Raw genomic sequence first — 20,962 nt, 5'->3', positions numbered from 1 at the left:
TTCAGAACTTCGCAATAACTTTATCAGGTTTTGTTCAGATATAAAGCAGCCTCAAGGCTATGATTTTATCACATGTATGTCTCATATCTTCGATAAATTTCCACTTAAGATGCTGAAATTAATGTACACCGTATTACATAAGCAGCAAGCATGGTGTCACAGAACATCATGACGTCAGGCAAGTTTGAAAAAACAAACACACATTGGAATCAACACTGTCTTTACAGGTGAAGAAACTGAGTCACCAGTGATATAACGACACAGTTAACACAATTATGTGGCAACTTCTAAATGGGTCTTCAGTCCAGCCGGTGTGGCTCAGTGGTTGAGCGTCGACCCATGCACCAAGAGGTCACCAGTTCAATTCCCAGCCAGGACACATGCCTAGGTTGTGGGGCCTGATCCTCAGTGTGGGGCATGCAGGAGGTGGCCAATCGATGTTCTCTCATTGATGTTTCCATCTCTCTCTCTCCCTCTCAATTCCTCTCTCTTTAGAATCGCTAAAGAAAAAAAAATTTTTTTTAAATAAATAAATGTGTCTTCAGGTTCCCTATGCAGTGTGACCCCCTTCACAATGCAGGATACTGAGTCCGCCTTAGTGCACTTCTATCACACAATGGAGTGCAAGGGAGGGCAACACTGGTGTGCCAGGTCTTCAGGCCCTTGCTCTAAGGCTGAGCTGCCTCTTACCAAATGGCCCCTGGCCACAGACACGGAAAAAGAAGCCTACAGGATTTCTAATTGTAGCCACAAGCACATTCACAGAGTCATTGTTTTACATTGTTTTAATTGAAATGACAATAAAATAAAATTTAAAAAGAACAGTGACCATTTTAATCAAACTTTTACTTTACAAATATAAAAATATATAACCAAAACTTCAGTTCTTTTTATACATTTTCTATAAATTTATAAGAAAACTTAATACAAGAAAAATTCTCCAAGCACAAATATAAATGATGCCTGTACTCTAGGATGTGAACACAGTAACCAAAAGTTTAAGTTTATAAATGTAGTGATCCTTCCCTCAACAAAACAGCATACATAATATAATTCCCTGATCTATCTCTAGTCTCACAATGCAACCCATCACTAAAATATAAACTATACCTAAACTAGCTTAATCTAGACTTACTTAGGCTTTAGTCTGTTTTTCTCAAAATAAGTCTAATAAATATAATACGAGCTGACCCTAAAATGTCTTTTATGGCTTAAGTAAAAATTACAGTACTGTTTCTCATCACATATTTAAACAACAAAGGTAAACTGAAGCAAATCTAGTTTAACCCAAATAAGTGATAGAAAACAAGTATAATAAATATGAGAAATAAAACCTTATGCTGCAGAAGCTGACTTGCGTTATAATAAAAATCCACTAATCCTTCTCTGGCCATGTGACATACAAAACTGCACTCTCTCTGAAAGTCTTAGTGATGGGCACATACTGTCGTCCCCAACACTATGAACTAGTAAAAACATTAAGTTTGAGGAACTCCAATGTAGAAAAGCTATTCCATCATCATCTCAAGTAACCAAGCAGATACTTATAAAAATAAACTCAACAAGCCCTGGCCGGTGTGGGTCAATGGTTACAGCTCTGGCCCACACACCAAAAGATCTCTGATTCGATTTCCAGTCAAGGGCATGTACCTGGTTTGCAAGTTCAATCCCTGGCCCCTGATGGGGCATGGGAGGCAACTAATCAATGTGTCTCTCTCACATCAATGTTTCTCTTTCTCTCCTCTCTCGCCCCCCTTCCACCCTCTCTAAAAAAAAAAAAAAATCAATGGAAAAAATATCCTCCAGTGAGGATTATAAAAAATAATGTCATTAAGCCCTGTCCGGTTTGGCTGAGCAGTTAGAGCATCGGCCTGCGGACCAGAGAGTCCTGGGTTCAGTTCCCGCTAAGGGCATGTACCTTGGTTGCAGTTTGTCCCCAGCCCCATTTGGGGTTGTGTGGGTGGCAACTACTTGATGTGTCTCTCACATCAATGTCTCTCTCTCTCTTCCTCCCTCTCTCCCTCCCACTCTATGTGAAGATAAATGCAAAACTGTCCTCAGGTGAGGATAAAAAAATAAATTTAAAAAAAAAGTCATTAAGAAAAAGAAAAGTCATTAAAAACCTGACAGCATAAGAGTCACATCATTTTAAGGAAAGGGATTTTGAATTGACTGCTTGCTAGCCTGCTGAATCTGGAGGACCTCTACCTCTCACTTCTAATTAATCATGGAAGAAAAAGAGTAGACTGATTTGCTTATTCTACCCAAACAAAATGTTTCCTTAACGGAACTCTTAAATATCCAAATAATTTAACCACACAATGCCAGTTACAAGGTAAGACAATGATAAAAACCCAGACCTGCTGTTAAAAGTACAAATTTACAGAATTAGCATATGCCATTTTAAGTATTATCTACTTCTCTAAAAATCACAAGTCTTCATCACTTAGGGAAAAAAACACAAATGTCATTTTTCTTCAAAGGGATGTCAATGCTATGATTTAAAACATTTGAGTTAAACTTTTGGGGTTTTTTCCCCTTCAACCTACTGAATATTTCCCAGTGCCATGTAGTACTTTTATACAAAATATATACTACCTTGGATTACTCAGGGAAAATAACATGACAAATATTGTAGTTATGCAATATAAAAGAGTGCTCTCATTTATAAACAAACCTGGAACACAGAAGGCAGTCAAAAATCTGTCAGTTAATCAAGAGCTCATTTAAAAACGATTCAGTATTTGGTATGTAGAGAAATGGAATGCACAATTTAAGACTGTGAGTTCTTGGAAAAGTGTGATAAGAACTTATTTATCAAAAGACTTTCGTGTTAAATAGTGCCCTTGTACCCTTTTCTAATGCTGTAGGAATACATCAGATTTAAACTTCTCTATTTTCTTCCAGAAACCAGAACAAGTGTAGGGATACAACTACAAATGATCAGTTTAAAAGCAGTTTTAAAAATTGGTGTTTGTGTATTATGAGTCTTACATTCAAAACTAGATCTTTTCCATTCCAAGGTTAATAACCCAGCCAGCTTAAATCAAAGGTTTTTTTTTCATTTAGGCCCTAGCAGAGGGATGACTAACTCAAGCACTTACACTGGGAAGCACTGATCAAAAAAGAATTTCTAGGTCAAAGCTTAAGTTACAAAGGACATGAGTGGCTTCAAATGACTCTTCAACTTACTCCTTTACTGACAGCAATTTATAAATCACACCAAAACAAAATAAAATCTACCTCTTTCCACCCACCCCAATGGCAAGAGCTAACGTGGTCTGAAATATGGTCACTGTAGCTTTTCACTTGAATTCCAGAAGCAATCATGGAAAGTGGGCTGGATCAAGGTCTCTCCATCTCTGCCTTCCCCAATTTTTTTTTTTTTAATCCTCACCCGAGGACATTTTTTTCCATTTTTTGTTCAGATAGAGTGGGAGGGAGAGAGAAGAAGAGAGAGAGAGAGAGAGAGAGAGAGAGAAACATCGACGTGAAAGGGGCACATCGAGTGGCTGCCACCCGCACGACCAACCAGTGCCAGGACAAACTGCAACGGAGGTACACGCCCTTAGCCGGAACCGAACTCGGGTCTCTCTGGACTGCAGGCCAACGCTCCAACCACTGAGCCAAACCGGCCAGGGCTGCCTTCCCCAATTTTTTAGGACCCAGCTAATCAGTGAGCTCACCAATAAAATTATAATAAATTAAAAATATGCTAAGGTAGTCCGGCCAGTATGGCTCAGTGGTTGAGCAACAACCCATGCACCAAGAGGTCACCAGTTTAATTCCCGGTCAGGGCACATGCCCGGGTTGTGGGCCCGATCCCCAGTGGGGGGCATGCAGGAGGTGGCCAATCAATGTTCTCGCTCATCAATGTTTCTATCTCTCTTTCCCTCTCCCTTCCTCTCTCTCTAAAACCAATAAAGGAAAGAGAAAAACATGAAATATGCTAAGGTAAACCAGAGGGCAGGACTGTTAGCCCTTGAGGGAAGAGGACTCTTCACAGAACTAGTGGCTTCTTCAAAGGAAACACTGGTCATTTTTGGTCCTGCAGGTGGTGCTCACCTACTAGAGCACAGGCACAGTTACAGTCACTACTTGATACGAAACGATGTGAAGGTTTGAGAGGATCTCAACTAAATGAATTTAAATGTTTATAAATAGAAATGCTCAGACACTCTTGGTCTGACTTTCTCAAGTCTAAATAGAGAAAAACACATAATACACCTTTCATATCACCCAATACTCAGGAGAATATCCCCGTGATCAGTACCATAAAGTTGTAAGAACTAATCAAAAGTTCACTTCTATTAAAAACTTAACTATGTCAATCTCTTTTCTTTAAATAGCTGTATCTTACAAGACTTCCTTTACATTAAGCCTACAGTCAACAAGTTTGTAACAAGGCATACACAATACATTTTGACCATTAAACAATGGCACAGCCAGCAAACTCCTTTGCCCTAAGATTAGTTTTTATTCCTTTAAATTTGACACTAATTTAGCAGTATTTTTTAAATTTGTTGTTTTTCTCTTAGGCTGACAAAAATCTATCCCCTATCCTGTCCTTAAATTTCAGATTATTCTAACATATTTTTGAAAAGGTTTTGTGTCACTTGCTAAAATCAAATTTTCATCTCTATGGATATACCTTCAAGTTAATTGAAATAATTTTGCAATCCAAAAGTTCAAAACCTAACTCACCCACTTTTAGAAACTTCCTTTACAAATCGCCATTTTACCATGGCCCTAAAAATAACCAAGACACAAAAGTCAGAATAGCTCAAATAATTAATAGCCTGATTATGTGAAGAAAAAACTCTAAATGAGCTCTAGATCCATCTCTTTCTATACCATTTCCCATGACTTTCCCAGACCTAGCTCATTTTACTGGTTTCCCATGTTTAGCTTACTGCTTGTAAGCTAAGGTCTGGCTGAACCAGTATAGAATGTACCAGTCAGCAACATACTGGAAGTTCTGCTGTAATACAACTCATCAGAGTGTAAAATTTGGTGCAGGAGTTGCACCATGGACTCATTCATCCCAAAAGTAAAAGAAGATCCTCATCACAAAGATCTCAACCTAGTCTTAGAATGAACTCTCAAGAATTGTACCCGAGCAAGGGTCCCATAAACTGGACTGACTTAAACCTGTCATTGTCTCTGAACATTCACCAGCCTAGAGGGGAGAGAAAAAAAAACAATCCTCACCTGTAAGAATTTTACAAGTTTAATGTGAAATTAAAAAAAAAAAAAAACAAATAGAAAGAAATCCACTTTCTTTAATGTACAAAATTGTATAAGTAGAAACAAAAGCAAATTAAACACTATCACATGTTTACACCACTATCTAGTTCTTCATATCAACTTCACTATTCAAACAATGGAAAGCAGGTGGCAATTTAGGGGTTGGGAAAGAAACAAAACAAACAAACGTTTCTACCATGTTTATTCTATGCTGTGCAGAGCTGTGCTCACAGAGACGGCCTCTTTCACTTCTCCACTGTGCAGGAGTTCAGTTGTATATAAAATTGAACCTGGATTTTAAAAAGAACAAAAGCTTTATTAAAAACAGTATCTTTTACATAGTTTTTACCTTAGATCAGCTATTTTCAACTTTTTTCATCTCATGGCACACATAAACAAATTACTAAAATTCTGCTGCCCACCAAAAGATATATATTTTGCCAATCTGACCAAAAAAAAAGTAAGTATAATTGTGATTCATTCACATCAGATGGCTATTGTTATGTTGGCTGTTGCCATTTTTTTATTTGACAATCTAAGAGAAAAGAGTTAGTGCCTCTGAGTAAATAGTCAAGTATTGAATGTTTTAAATATTCTTGTGGCACATCAGTTGAAGATTGTTGCATTAGATAATAAAGACATTATTTCTTTGCCCTCCCTTTACATTTTTGGTATAGTCTATACCGAGACACACTTTTCTCTCATCTGTCACATCTTACACATTAAATGTTGTTGAACACTTATAATAATAAAAAAGTGAGTCTAAATTTGATTAATTAGCCACTAATATGTTCCCTGAGGAAAAGTTTTTACACTTCACTGTATTCTGACCACTCGGCACAGTTCCTGACCCGATAGGTGGTGTTTAAATAAATAAATACTATGATTTTTCTTCATATCCCATTCTTCAACTTGTAACCCATCAGCAAATTAAAGCAGAGGAGCAAAAGATGAAGCATGATAGTGTAACAAAATAGAAAGGGCAATTTTACTCAACAAGCTTTCAAAGAAGGCAAAATGACTACTGGAATTGTTTTTAAACTAACATTTATTAAGCACTTACCAGGTACTTGGCACTATTATAAGCACTTTGTGTTATTTCATTTGTTTCTCGAAATTCTACGTAGTGGGCACTACCATCCCCATTTACAGATAAGAAAGAGGCGCCCTGGCCGGTTTGGCTCAGCGATTAGAGCGTTGGCCTGCGGTCCTGAGAGACCCGGGTTCGGTTCCCGCTAAGGGCGCGTACCTCGGTTGCAGCTTGTCCCCGGCCCTGGTCGGTCGTGTGGTGGCAGCCACTCGATGTGTCCCTTTCACATCGATGTTTCTTTCTATCACTTCCTCTCTCTCCCTCCCACTCTATCTGTACAAAAAATGGAAAAATGTCCTCAGGTGAGAATTAAAAAAAAAAAAAAAAGAGGCAGTGGGTATAACTGTGTGTCCATGGTCACATTGTCAGATGTACTGAAGATGGAAATCAAATCCAAACACTGACCGCAGAATCTGTATTCTTAACCATCATGCTATTCTGCTGGGGTGGCTCTAAGGAGCTCAACCAGTATGAGTCAGCTTTAAAAAATGCACTTCTCATCACTCTGCCTTAAAAGAATATTTCTAACTCCATGTAAAAATTCAGGACTTAATCCCACATGTTCCAATTTGGCCCTAAATACAGTAGGTTCCAGAAAGAAAAGAATATATTACACCAAGAGATTCAATCTCCACATTTTCTTTTTTTTAGATAGAGCAGGAGGGAAAGTGGGAGGGATAGAGAGAGAAAAACATTGATGTGAGAGAGACACATCAAGTGGTTGCCACCCACACAACCACAACCGGGGCCAGGGACTAACTGCAACCAAGGTACGTGTCCTTGGCGGGAACCAAACCCAGGACTCGCTGGTCTATAGGCCAATGCTCTAACCGCTGAGCAAAACCAGCCAGGGTCAATCTCCACATTTTCACATAGATAACTCCCTTCATATTTATTGTACATTGCTAACTACTATTTTTCCATCCCTTCTTTGACTGAAGACTTCAAACTTAAATGTAAAGAGTATCAAATTTGGGAAAGAGCAATTACACAAATACCAGAATGTCATGCTGCAAGTCAGGGCCACTTTTAGTCATTCATGTTTAATCTATGGTTTACACATGTCATAAAGGTCCATCTGCTGTCTTAACTTCCTTAAAGACCCAAATCCATGAACTACCCTTTCTCAAGTGACTCAGAGTATTTTAAATCTGGCAGCTTAGATGAATCAACCACAAATGTTCAACATTCCATACCTGCTCAAAAGCTGAGGGAGACTAGAAATGATGGGTCCGTATCCTGGGGCATTGTCATACAATTCAAACAATGGTGCGGCTACCAGCTTGTAATTTTTAGGGACTGCAAACAAGGCTAAAATAAAACAAAGCAGTATTCATTTTCTCTAATTTCTTTTCTTTTTAAATATTTTTTTTAACTTTTTTTAGAGAGAGACGAAGGGAGAGGTAGAGGTGGAGAGAGAGAGAGAGAGAGAGAGAGAGAGACATCAATGCAAGAGCAAAATATCAATCAGTTCAAGCCTGAAACCTGGGCATGTGCCCTGACCAGGAATGGAACTGGCAACCTTTCAATGCATAGGACCATGCCCAACCAACTGGGCCACACTGGCCAGGGCTCTAGTTTCTTCTATAATCACGGCTTCCACTTCATTTGTAAAGTAATTACCAATCTTACATTTGAAAAACATTTGTGGAAAATGATAATTCTCATTAATACATTTTGGTTCTGTCTTTTAAGCAAAGTCCATAGTGAGAGCTTTGAAACTGACTCTCTAAAGAGATCTATGCTATTAACAACCAAGAGCACCTTATATAAGTTTTGGCCCTGGGAGGAAGGGCAGAAGGAATTTGTAATTTATTTTGGATTCTACTTTAAGAGTATTAATAAGAAATGGGATAATTACTTGTTAAAATGCACTACAAGCCTTAAAATGCTATTAAAAAGCCACAACCAATTCACCTGGTATGTTAGGCTCTAGTTCAACTTACTTTTCCCCCAGTGGTATGTGACTGGCACATCTATGAGAAAAACTAGGTAATTCTGTATAAACGTGCTATGTGTTTTTAATTTTATAGTAAATCCAAAAACTCAAGGAACTTGAAGAAAAGACAAATAGAGGTATTTTTTAAAATTACTCTACAGAAGTTTTTAGATAACTGCATTCATAAACAAAATAACTTACCTTTCTCTTGAAGTTGAACCAAAAATAACTTCTTATGTTCCTTCGGTTTTGTAATATGCGCAGGAATATATGGATACTAAAATAACAAAAAAGAATAATTCATTGTTGCCAAGACATCCCTTATACTTCTGTGCCTCTATTTATCAACTTCTCCCATTTCAGACCTTTAACCAAAATAATCAACCCTTTAAGACCAAGTTTCTCATAACCCCAAAATAATTTTATTTTAACATATATCCTATGGCTTCATTTATTTCTGTACATGTGTATTCCTCAATACAGCGCAAACTGCCGAGAGAAATAGAATCCTTTCTAGTCTTCCCTTTACCAGGATCTAGCACCTAACAGATGTACCAATAAAGAAATACTTTAATAAATACAAAACAACAAATAGTGAACTATTCAACCATTTAGGACAAATAAGTAGACACAGGATTTACAGCTTGAGAAATTTACAACACAATGAAAGTCCAGTATCAAGTAGTGCTATTTTATTTTTTAATTTTTTTTCTTTATTGATTTTTAGAGAGAAGAAGGGAGGGGGAGGAGAGAGAGAGAAAGAGAAACATCAATGAGAGAGGATATTGATTGGTTGCTTCCTGCATGCCCTCCTGCATGTGTCAGCCCACAGACCTAGAGAGTCCAGGGTTCAGTTCCCGCTAAGGGCATGTACCTCGGTTGTGGTTTGTCCCCAGCCCCGGTTGGGGTCCTGTCGGTGGCTACCACTTCATGTGTCTCTCTCACATCGATGTTTCTCTCTCTCTTCCTCCCACTCTGTCTAAAGATGGATGCAAAATTGTCCTCAGGTGAGGATTAAAAAAAAAGGGGTGGGGGGACAACCAGACATTATAACATTCCTGATGAAAGTACATAATACCACCCATGATAGCCAACCTCCAAGAAGACCTCCAATGGTCCCCATCTCCTGGTATCCACACCAGTGTCACTGCCTCCCACAATGAACTATGTGGGTTTGTGTGACTGAAAGTACACAGCAGAACTGACAGTATGTCACCACCAATATTAGGTTCTAAAAGACTGCACCTTCCTACTTGGGCACTCTTTCTGTCACTGTTCCCATCTCTTGGATCACAGACTTGGGGGAAGCCAGCTGTCTTACTGGGAGTTGCCCTATGAAGATGCTCTCATGGCAGCTAAGGCCTTAGGTTAACAGCCAAGGAGCTGAGAGGTCTGCTAAGAACCACATATGTGAGCTTGGGATCAGATCCTTAAGCCTCAGTCCAGCCTTGAGATGATGCAATGCCAGCTGACAACTTGACCAAAACTTCACAAGAGACCATGAGCCAGAAACAAGCAGCTAAGCAGCTCCAAGGTACCTGATCCTGAGAAACTAAGATAATAAATGTTTACTGCCCTGGTTGGTTTGGCTCAGCGGTTATAGTGTCAGCCTGCAGACCAAATAGTCTCGGGTTCAATTCCGGTCAAGGGCACGTGCCTCGGTTGAGGTTCGTCCCCAGCCCTGGTCGGGGTCGTGCAGGAGGCAACCAACTGATGTGTGCCTCTTACGCCGATGTTTCTTTCTCTCTCTCTCTCTCTCTCTCTCTCTCTCTCTGTTCCCCACCCCAAGCTGTCTGAATATAAATGGGGAAAAAAAAAAATGCTCTCGGGTGAGGATTAAAAAATAGTAATAATAAAATAAATGTTTCTTGTTTTAGGCTGCTAAGTTTTGGGGTAATATATTAGGCAACAATAAATAAACAATATACCACCTCTGAAAAGTCTCATACCTACCCTCCCAAAAAACTGAGACCAAATCCAATCTATTGATCTAACTATCAATTTACAGGAGAGGATAAAGAGCTACACGTTCAATGACAACAGGGAACGAAATCAGCAACACTAAGGACTTTAAGTAGCCTACTTTCCATTAACAAATAAATTACAAGGGGCGGGGGGGGGGGGGGGGGGGGGGATGGGGGATGGGGGCCCTGGCTAGGTAGCTCAGTTGGTTAGCATCATCCCAATATGCCAAGGTTACAGGTTTGATCCCTGGTCAGGACACAAGGAAGAATTAACAAATGAATGCATAAATGAGTGGAACAACAAATCGATGCTTGTTTCTTTCTCTCTTTTTCTCTTTCTCCCCTCCACCCCTTACTCTCTCTCTTTAAAAAAAAAAAAAAAATCAAGAAAGAAAGAGCAAGCCCTGGCCCGTTTGGCTCAGCAGTTAAAATCAGCCAGAGGACCAAAGGGTTAGATTCCGGTCAAGGGCACATACTTGGGTTTCAGGTTCGATCTCTGGCCCTAGTTGGGGCATGTACGGGAAGCAACCAATCCATGTGTATCTCTCACATTGATGCTTCTCTCTCGTCCCTACCTTCCTTCCACTCTCTCTAAAAAATATCCTCGGATGAGGACTAACAAAGAGGGGAGGGGGAAAGGGAGAGGAGGAGACAGGGAACCAACTAACCATTGAAGGTGGATGACAGGTAACAGGATATATTTACTCTTACTATTTTCCCTATATTTGAAATTTTCCTTTAAAAGAAAAATGCCTGAATTTAAAATGTTTTACCTAAATTAAGGGTAAGAAGAAATTTCGAGTCAAATTCTATATAATCTTTTTAAATGGCTAGAACTAAACCAGTTTCCTACTTCCCCAAATGCACAGCAAACATAACTGAACACTGACCTGAGGAGGTTCAAAATTTGGTCTCCACCAGTTACCAATGCAGTCATCAATGACCCAGTCTTGCAGGACTCCATCTTGACGACCTAGTATCTGTCCAAAAGAAAAGACATGACCAGTAAACAACAAAATATACATACCTGTAATACCCTTCTTCAATGAAAAGAATTTTTTGGAAGCACTCCTAATAGAGACATGCTTTCCATATGGACTTCCTTTCTATAATTTATTACTATGTTTGTCACTCTGCCCAAGACACACTGTTAGTTCAAAACTGGCAATCAATATAACCAGAGAGGATCAATATGTTATTATACCCTGGCTATACGTAAAAAATCAAAGGTAATCAATTACCTATATCAGCCAATGGTATACAGTTTTTATAGAATCAGCTATAGCTTCTGTAAATCACCCACCAAGTTACAAAAATAAGTGTGCAAAATTCACAATTTTCCTTTTTATGATTCTGCATAACATTAAATTTATGTTGTTTTAATCAAAGCTGTACTCTGTTTTAATTAGTCAAAAAATGGTTCTATAAGTTCATAACGACAAAGAGCAGTTGCCTGTCCCATTTCACCCATTATCACTTTCAACTCTTAGCTGTTTACCACAATATTTTTCTTGTTTTTAAACAAATCATTTATCTCATATATTCCATACCCAGTTTCTCCTATTATTAACATCTTACATTAGTATAGCACATTTGTGGCAACTAATGAACCAATGTTAATACCTTATTATTAACTGAAGTCCACACTTTACTCAGATATCCTTGGTTTTAACTAAATTCCTTTTCAGTTCCAGGATCCCATCTAGGATATCACATCGTATTTAGTTGGAGTTAGGGTCCTCTACACGGTTTCTCAGACTTCCCTGGTTTTTTATGATCTTGACAGTTTTGAGGAGTACTGGTTAGGTATTTTGAAGAATATCCCTCAATGATACTGGGGTTATGGATTTGGGGGAGTTAGAAAGGAAGATCACAGGGGTAAAGTGCCATTCTCATCACATCATTTCAAGGGTACATTCTATCAATATGACTTATTGATACTGACCTTGATCACCTGGCTGAGGTAGTGTTTGTCAGGTTTCTCCACTGTAGTTACATTTTTAAAACATTTTTATGACCATTTCTTGATTACTTTTCATTCTTAAAAACCTAAAAAATCCCCACTGATTAACATCCTGTACTGTGGATGAGAACTGAGATCTTAAAACCACATCCCCATTACATACCTTCTCTTCCACTGTCCTACCACTATCAATATTTAAGTCAATATTCAGTATTTAAATTAATGAGTAGTTGAATCAAATACAACAGAGCTAAATGCTTACCAACGACAACTGCATTTCCTCACTTGTACAACTACCCCTTTTTGGAGGAGTTAATAGCTATTCCATTTAATTTGCTATCACTAATTTCATCCCCACATTTTCTACAGAGATTACATTTCTTCTCAACTGCAATATCAATTATTCTATTAGTTTCATTTTTCTTAAGAGACATTTTTCTATCATCTTGCGCCAATCTGTAGATGCTCTCAGCCCTGCTTCATAGCTGGAGTCCTAACTAGGCTTCCCTTTCCCTTTCTCCTGTGCTGCTAAATCTTCTCTATATTCTGAATACTGTATCTTCTTTCTTAGTTTGGTAGTGAATACCCTCCAGTAGCTTCCTGAGAAAAGGTATGAGAGAGAACAGTTTTGGAAACTCTGTATATTTGGGAATAACTTTATTTTACGAACATACTTGATGTAGTTTGATTAGACAGAAAATTCTATGATAGAAATCATGTTCCCTCAGATTTATGAAAGCATGTTTCATGATCTTTTAGTTTCCAGTATTATTTCTGGGAAGTTGATGCCATTTCTGATTTTGAAGCCTGTCTTTAAGCTGTGTCTCTGCTCCCCACCCACCAACTTTGGAAGCTTTTAGGATTTTCTCTTTATCTTCATTGATTTAAAATTTCATGATGCTATGTCTTTGCATGAATCATTTAACATTCATTATAGAGGGCATGCTAGTAGCTCTTTTCAATCTGAACACTTATGCTCTTCGAGTTTGGGAAATTTTCTTGAATTATTACTTTGCAAATTCTTCCTTTTCCTCTGTTCTATTTATCTATACAGTTGACCCTTGAACTCAGGTTTGAATTGCGTGGGTCCACTTACACACAGATTTTTTTCAATAAACATTGTAAATGTATTTTCTCTTATGATTTTCTTTTCTCTAGCTTACTTAACATGAGAATACAGTACATAATATATACAACATACAAAATATGCATTAGTCAACTATTTTATGTAACCAGTAAGGCTTCAGGTCAATAGTAGCCTATTACTGAAGTTTTAGGGGAAGTTAAAAGTTGTATGTAGATTTTAGACCGTGTAGACAGTTGGCACCCTCTAACCCTTGCATTGTTCAATAGTTGACTGTAGTTTATATTGGTCTTTCTAGAATTATCTACTGATTTTATCTATGTTCTAGTTTCTGGTAGATTTATTCAACTCAATCTTTTAACCATATTGAATTTTTCATTCTGCTACCTTTCAAAAATATTCATGAGTTCTTTTTTGTTGGTTGAATAATCTTTTTAATGATACACTGTTGCACAGATGCAATATCTCCTTTATTACACCAAGAATATTAATCATGATTTTTGTTATTGTTGAATTTAGTCTCTGTTGAGTTTCTTTTGCTTCTTTTGATCTCTTTCTTGTTAAGCAGCTTTCTCCAAAGGCCTGGTGATACTTGGATATCTGCTCACAAATAAGGGTAAGCAATAAGATGCTTAACTGTCACCACTGTGAGCACGACGATAGGACTACACTAATTCCTTGGAAGATTCCCAACTGTCATCATCTGGAGAGACTTTGTTTTTGATCAGTCACTTTCTCCAGAAACAAAACCTCCACCTTCAGCCTGGAGTAAAACTAACTGTCAACAAACTATCAGCTTAGTAGGGGAAGCTTAAAAGTTTCACTATTCAGAATGTAAACTTTCACTTATTCTCCCCATCTCAACTTTTTCATCGCTTAATGTTTTATGATTCAATCTCTATAAGAATCAATCACCAGCCAGACTTTGCCTAAATGTAGAGTGGGGAAGACAGATCTAGGTATATAAAAACATCTTACACAGATTGTCAACCAATCCCGTTTTCAGTCCATATATGGCCCTACTTTTCATAGGCACCAGGCAACTCCAATTCCTCAGCCTTTCTAGTGTTCTGCAGTGCTGGGTCCTGAATTGCCCTTCTGAACTGCCCTCCTGCTGGGCTGAAGTTTCTAAGTCAGTTATGATTTGCCCATCTGCCTTCCAGCTTCTAAATAATTTTTGTCATTATCTCATCCTGAACTCCCTCAACCCTACTGGAGTATGATTTTTTCAAAACCCCTTTAGTGCCTTTTTGGTGGAGTTTTGAGAAAGAGTTAAGGTAAGCAGTAGGTTCGATCTATCACATGTAAATAGAAATCCAAAAACAGCACAATATTTAAAATTAATAATGCATTTAAAAGTTACTAGAAAGACCAATAGGTCAAAGTGGTAGAATTATAGGTTACTTTAGTTTTGTTTCTCCTTCCACTTCTCTGTTATCTGCCAAGGTTTTTGCAAAGAATATGTATTAGTTTTGGCCCTGGCCGGTTTGGCTCAGCAGTTAGAGCGTCGGCCTGCGGTCCTGAGAGACCCGGGTTCGGTTCCCGCTAAGGGCGCGTACCTCAGTTGCAGTTTGTCCCCGGCCCTGGTCGGTTGTGCGGGTGGCAGCCACTCGATGTGTCCCTTTCACGTCGATGTTTCTCTCTCTCTCTCTGTTCCTCTCTCTCCCTCCCACTCTACCTGAACAAAAAATGGAAAAGTGTCCTCGGGTGAGGATAAAAAAAAAAAAAAAGAATATGTGTTAGTTTTGTAATTAAGTGAGGGAGGCAGGTTGCATGCTAAAAAAGAAAAACATTTAATAACAAAAACAACCTATAATCTCAAAAACCTCCAGCATCTATGCATTTGTCCCCAAATCTTCAAAGGCAGACATGAGAATGATTTTTAAAAAGCAGTACAGGTGCCCAGCTTGTGTGGCCAGTGGTTGCATGTTGACCCATGCACCAAGAGGTTGCTGGTTCGATTCTCAATCAGGGCACATGCAGGAGGCGGCCAATAAATGTTCTCTCTCATCGATGTTTCTATCTCTCTCTCCCTCTCCCTTCCTCTCTAAAATCAACAAAGGAAAAAAAAATTTAAGAGAGCAGTACAGGTGAGCAAAAACCAAAAGACATGTGCAAAAATGAAAATATGTGTATTAAAAAAATCATTCTCTTGTCAAAATTCTAAAGGCCTACTATGGAACAAAACTACTGGATTCAGAGCTCCAGCTTTACCACACACTAGCTGTATAACATCAACAAGTTACTTAACTCTCTGTGTCTCAGTTTTCTTTTCAGTAAAATAGAGTTAAAACAATACCTACTTCCTAGGGCTACTGTGATAACTAAAGGAGTTATCAGCATATAAAACATTTAGTAGCTGGCACAATAAGTGCCCAACAAATATTGGCTTTTATTAACCATTATTGTTACATAAACATTTCAAGGAGAAATAAGATAAAGTAAGTATAAGTTCAACTTGCAGGAAATAAACATTATGCATACTAACACTCTAGGATTTAAGTTGTATTTATTGAAAAGTAAATAGTCAAAATAAATTTATCCTTTTCTCAAGACATAAAATGCCTAGTTGTCCAGTAAGTGGATGGTATTAATGAGGGCAACAATAAAACCGTCAAAGTGGTTAAATAGACAAATACCTCTGTCATTAAGCGTTTTAGTCCTTCAACTTCATCTTCTCCTGGGTTAAGTTCACCACCAGGTCTGCATAAAGGTTAAGAATTTCAGCTTTCAACTCAATGCAATTTTGAGATAACAGGAAGAACATAATAGTTATTTCTATCAAGTAACTGAATAACACATGTTTCAATGCCACATAATGAGGCAATCAAGAATGTGCTAGAAATAGAAAGCTGAATTCATGTTCATTCACCAGGCTAACAGTACACAAATCCTAATTTTAAACGAACAAAATACAGAACGTAATGTAAACATTACACAACTACTAGCCACAAGTCCATCCCAGGCTCTTTTCTCTGGAAACTATCTAGCAATAGTGAAGTCGAGAAATGCCCGGAGAACAATGAAATACAATCTTTAAGTCTAAAGAACAAGGCATTTTTCCAGAACTCCAACCTAAATAATTGAGGCCTCTCTTTTGGTACAATCTGGTCAAATAGTTGTGAACTAAACATATATCAAGAAATGTATGCCCTGGCCAGTTTTGCTCAGTGGTTAGAGCGTCTGCCTGCGGACAGGAGAGTCCCGGTTCAGTTCCCACTAAGGGCACGTACCTCAGTTGCAGTTTGTCCCTGACCATGGTTGGGGTCGTGTGGGTGGCAACCACTCACTCAGTGTGTCTCTCTCACATGGATGTTTCTTTCTCTCTCTCTCTTTCCCCCCTTTTTCCCCTCCCACTCCATCTGAAGATAAATGTCCTCGGGTGAGGATATTTATAAGAAAAAAAAAAAGAAAGAAATTGATTAGCTTAAATGGTAAAACTAAAAATTTATGTATAATAATGCAAGCCATTTTAAGACTAGGAAACACTATTCATCCTGAGAAATAACATCAATTGTTCTTAGTAATCCTACAATAACAACTAGCAATTGAACTTGGACCAATTTGTTTAACAGGGCTCCTATCAAGCTCAGTCATTAACATCAACCATATACAGAAACATGTAGATTTCTAGTTAGGCAATAAATGAACACTGCCCTGGAGAAAAATTACTTGTGATTTTCTCGTTCTAAAGACTCCGTGAACAGCAATGCTTGTTGAAATAAATGTCTAAGAGCTAAAACTATTACTTCAAAGCTACATAAAACAGCAATCCTATTAAAAGCTGTCTTGTGGTTAATTTCCAACACTTACAGTTTGAAGAAAGTTGTTCCCAGCTGTAGCAGTAGCACATGGGGTAGTCGGTGCTCATGTACAATCAGAACCCCTTCTACAGTCCTCCTCATTCCAATTTTATCAAATTCCTCCCTCATGCGTTGAAATCTGGCTGCAACAGAGCTGTCCTTCTCATAGAGAGGTTCTTTTGTACCAAAAGTATAATTGGTAAGAGGGTACCTGTGATCCAAAGACAAATATTATACATGAGAACTGGAGACTATAATTTACCATAGATACCAACTACATATATTTTAAAAACAATGGTAAAAAGTGTATATATTATACTCAGAAACATAGGGTTTGTCCAAAGTTACACAACTAATGAGAGAGAAGAGACTAGAATCCAGATCTTGGGACTCTAAAACTAAAGCTTTTATTAGATCAAGCCTGCTACTCCACATTTGAACTTTCAAGCAAGCGTAGATAACACTCTTCTTAAGGCCCTTAAATGCTTAGAGAAGTAGTTATCTGGACATATGGTAATTCTCTGGTTTTAGATCACAGCTAGTATAATAACAATGCCAAGCTGTCTCATGTCCCTTTGGATTCCTCCAACTGCTAATCAGAAATTTTATTAATTACAGATGCTAATGGCTAATCTCTTTTTCTACAAGTTGAGCCACAATTTCCATCACCTCTCCTGTGTTTTCTATTTCTCCCAGTCAACTATCTTCAGACATTTTTGATACCACAACCCTTTCCTCTTCAGATGAACTTTTCTTTCCCCTCTAAAACCTTTTAATCTTTCTGCATTTATTTAATTCATTATCCTCATTCAACTCTTCTGCCCACCATACCTAATCTGAATATTTTCTCCTCCTTTCACCTGTAATACTTTCAACAAAAAAGATAAATTTTGTTTAAAAAAAAAAAAAGAATTCAAAATATGGCTCATATTGTTGAAGATAGTTTTTATCTTGTCTAAAGATCACATATTTCTTTAAAAAGTTAAAAATGCCACGTTTATATTTTCATATCACATATCGCCTTGCAACCTCTCAATCATGAGACTCACAGTAAGAAGCCTTTGATTAAGAATGCTTTGACCTGCCCTGGCCGGTTTGGCTCAGCGGTTAGAGCGTCGGCCTGCGGTCCGGAGAAACCCGGGTTCGGTTCCCGCTAAGGGCATGTACCTCGGTTGCAGTTTGTCCCCGGCCCTGGTTGGTCGTGCGGGTGGCAGCCACTCGATGCATCCCTTTCACATCGATGTTTCTCTCTCTCTCTCCCTCCTGCTCTATCTGAACAAAGAATGAAAAAGTGTCCTCGGGTGAGGATAAAAAAAAAAAAAAAAAAAAAGAATGCTTTGACCACATTGCCTATCCCCAAGATATCTATTCTATAAAAATGCCTTAACATTAAGTCTGTAACTACATAACTAACTCCCTCTGCTATTCTTGAAAGGAGAACAAATCAAGGTTGCCAAAACTTAAAACATTAATTCCAGAATCCAAATTCTAAGCATAAATGAAGGAGCTCGAAAATATACCATTTCCAGAGTACATTAAGGATTTTTAGAAAGAACTTCCCCAGTAATCCCAATGCTGAATCTAACATTGTCATCATTAGTAGCAGTAATCTCACACAGCACTAGATGCCAGCAATTTTTTTAAATTATACACACACACACACACACATACACAAAGTTATAAAGAAGCAAGGATAGCCATAACATCTCTACTACAAGAGCCAGCTCTCACATCAATAAGGAGATGCAATAGAGAGGAAATGTAATTTTCAGCTGTGAAATCAGTGCCAGCCCAGATACATACATATTATCTCTCCTAGTTTTTTTGGGTTTTTTTTTATCCTCACCCGAGGACATTTATCCATTTTTTGTACAGACAGAGTGGGAGAGAGAGAGAGGAAGAGAGAGAGAGGGAAACATCGATGTGAAAGGGACACATCGAGTGGCTGCCACCCGCACGACCAACCAGGGCCGGGGACAAACTGCAACCAAGGTACATGCCCTTAGTGGGAACCGAACCCGGGTCTCTCCGGACCGCAGGCGGACGCTCTAACCGCTGAGCCAAACCGGCCATCACACTGTGAGTTTTATAAAGTAAGGACCACATCTTACTTCTTTACCAGTGCCTGGTATAAAATAGGCATTTCTGCAGTATTTCCTAAAGAAAATATATTGGGGGAAAGAGGACTTATTTTCAACTTATATCATTACTCACACATGTAAATTGAGTTTACAACACGATTATTTCTGAATACTGTATTTATATAGGAGAGTAAAAGTACTATAAATCCATCAATCCATAACTTCAATACAGCAAAGATTAAAACATTTTCACCAAGTTAATTCTCCATAATGGCTTAGTGCAAAATGATCCAATATTCAAGGCAAATCAAGGGAAAACTGTGAGCCCTAATTTTAATCACCACTAAAAGTAATCTGGAAGCTGTGCTTTCACATTTTTTTTAAAAGTGGAACAATTTGCCTTTCCCACTCCATGGGAATCTTATGAGGATTTTTAAATGAAGTGATATGAAATTAAAATGTTATTATGTTAACGTAATAGCTGTTCACTTGTATATACACAACTTATCTACTAATGACAGAGTTCATAAAGCCCAACATTTTTACCTAAATTTCCAAGCCAGTACCTGTTTTGCCAAGTAAAACAATAAACATCTTTTCTATTTCAAATCGCTGGGGGGGGGGGGGGATTCGTTTATTTGAATATAAAACGGAGAAAATACCTAAAGTGTCCTACCAAAACACCAATTTCAGTAAACCCTTGCACTTTAACACTGACAAGAATTAAGGGGCCACTTTCCTCCATTAAAGCCTGCATCACAGTGCCTCACAAACTCTCATACTGACCATTTCTTGAGCAAGACACAGCTCAAATGCCAATTACCTGTCACAGCGAGATTACTTGTGAGAGTGACCTGGAAATGCAATGGCTTTAAATGCTTAAACCGAAAAGCGTAGATCACAAAACGCAGCCACAGCGGGTCCCCTGGGGTTACACTAGACTCCTCCAAGGTCTGAAAGCCCGGGAACAGCACCGACCCTCCCAGGTGGGGCCTACTCGGCGACAGGACGCTCTCCCCGCGGCCAGCTTGCCCTAAGCACACGAATGTTCGTGAGCTGAAATGCAATACAGCAGTTAGAGAGGAAAAACTAAAGCTACGCGTTATAACCAGGTCTTGCAAGCGTACTGTTAGAAAGATGAACACCACGTTTCGCTGTTATCTCCGGGGAGATGGAAGAAAGGATGAGTTCAAAGCACACTAGGGTTCTTCCCATGACTGAATATAGGGGCAGGGGAGCAAGCCTTCTTTCCGGAAAAAGGAAAACCCTCTCAAGTAGGACTCTAACCCCCTGGCTCCGGAGAACAAGGGGCCTGTAGGAGGGAGAAAGGCGCGCACTCGCAAATGGGGGTGGGGGTGGGGGAGGGGGAGGCGTGGAGCCTACGCGGGCCGGGGGGCGCGCCGGAAGAAGCTCGGAGTCTTTAGCCGCGCTCCCTGAAGGGTCAGCCGGCGAAGGCAGCGCGGGAAGGCCAGGCCGCACTTACAGGTTGATAGTGCGCTCCAAGGTGAGGGGCTTGGTCTGCTGGATGTACTTGTTGCCGAACTGGTTGACCCCCCGGGGCCAGCCGGTCTGCGAGCGATTGGGCGGCACCACGGACATGTTGGCGAGTAGTGGCGGTGAGCGGAAAGGGGGAGAGGCAGGGAGACTTTCCCGGTGCGGGCAGCGGTTATCTGCGTCCCTGTCAGCAGCCGCCGCCCGCCATTAACATGAGAACGCAAGAGGAGGCGTACGTACGCCGGAAGTGCATCCAGAGCCTCGGGCGGCAGGAAGTAGAGAGGCGGTGGCCAACCT

The 20,962-nt window shown here is 39.2% G+C and overlaps 1 protein-coding gene across 2 annotated transcripts; it reads right to left on the bottom strand.

Moving 5' to 3' along the window:
- Nucleotides 1-4,492: 4,492 nt before the first annotated feature.
- NUDT21 (nudix hydrolase 21) lies at nt 4,493-20,914 on the bottom strand. 2 transcript variants are annotated; one of them, XR_004961092.1, is made up of 8 exons: nt 20,655-20,914; nt 17,101-17,301; nt 15,927-15,990; nt 11,131-11,220; nt 8,478-8,553; nt 7,534-7,648; nt 5,444-5,537; nt 4,493-4,749 (listed from the first exon to the last, which is right to left on the bottom strand). XR_004961092.1 is itself a non-coding variant. In XM_036274230.1 (7 exons), the coding sequence occupies exons 1-7, from the start codon at nt 20,768-20,770 to the stop codon at nt 5,516-5,518; spliced, it is 684 nt and encodes a 227-aa protein (XP_036130123.1). In that variant the 5' UTR covers nt 20,771-20,914; the 3' UTR covers nt 5,433-5,515. The 2 variants fall into 2 exon arrangements, 1 of the variants encoding a protein (XP_036130123.1); XM_036274230.1 differs by lacking the exon at nt 4,493-4,749 and having other exon boundaries at nt 5,433-5,537.
- Between the last annotated feature and the right edge of the window lie 48 nt (nt 20,915-20,962).

The sequence above is a fragment of the Molossus molossus genome, unplaced genomic scaffold (assembly GCF_014108415.1).
Source record: "Molossus molossus isolate mMolMol1 unplaced genomic scaffold, mMolMol1.p scaffold_m16_p_21, whole genome shotgun sequence".
Taxonomy (NCBI): domain Eukaryota; kingdom Metazoa; phylum Chordata; class Mammalia; order Chiroptera; family Molossidae; genus Molossus; species Molossus molossus.
Note: the sequence above shows the minus strand (reverse complement) of the source record. Positions and strands in the feature narration are given on the sequence as shown.

Bases quoted from the DNA above. Each gene is read 5' to 3' on its own strand.
- NUDT21 (XM_036274230.1), bottom strand. From the start codon at position 20,770: ATGTCCGTGGTGCCGCCCAATCGCTCGCAGACCGGCTGGCCCCGGGGG. The intron at 15,991-17,100 runs GTAAGTGTTGGA...ACCTTTATGCAG, and splicing joins GGAACAACTTTCTTCAAACT to ACCTGGTGGTGAACTTAACC. The intron at 11,221-15,926 runs GTATTTGTCTAT...TCTTTTGGACAG, and splicing joins TAAAACGCTTAATGACAGAG to ATACTAGGTCGTCAAGATGG.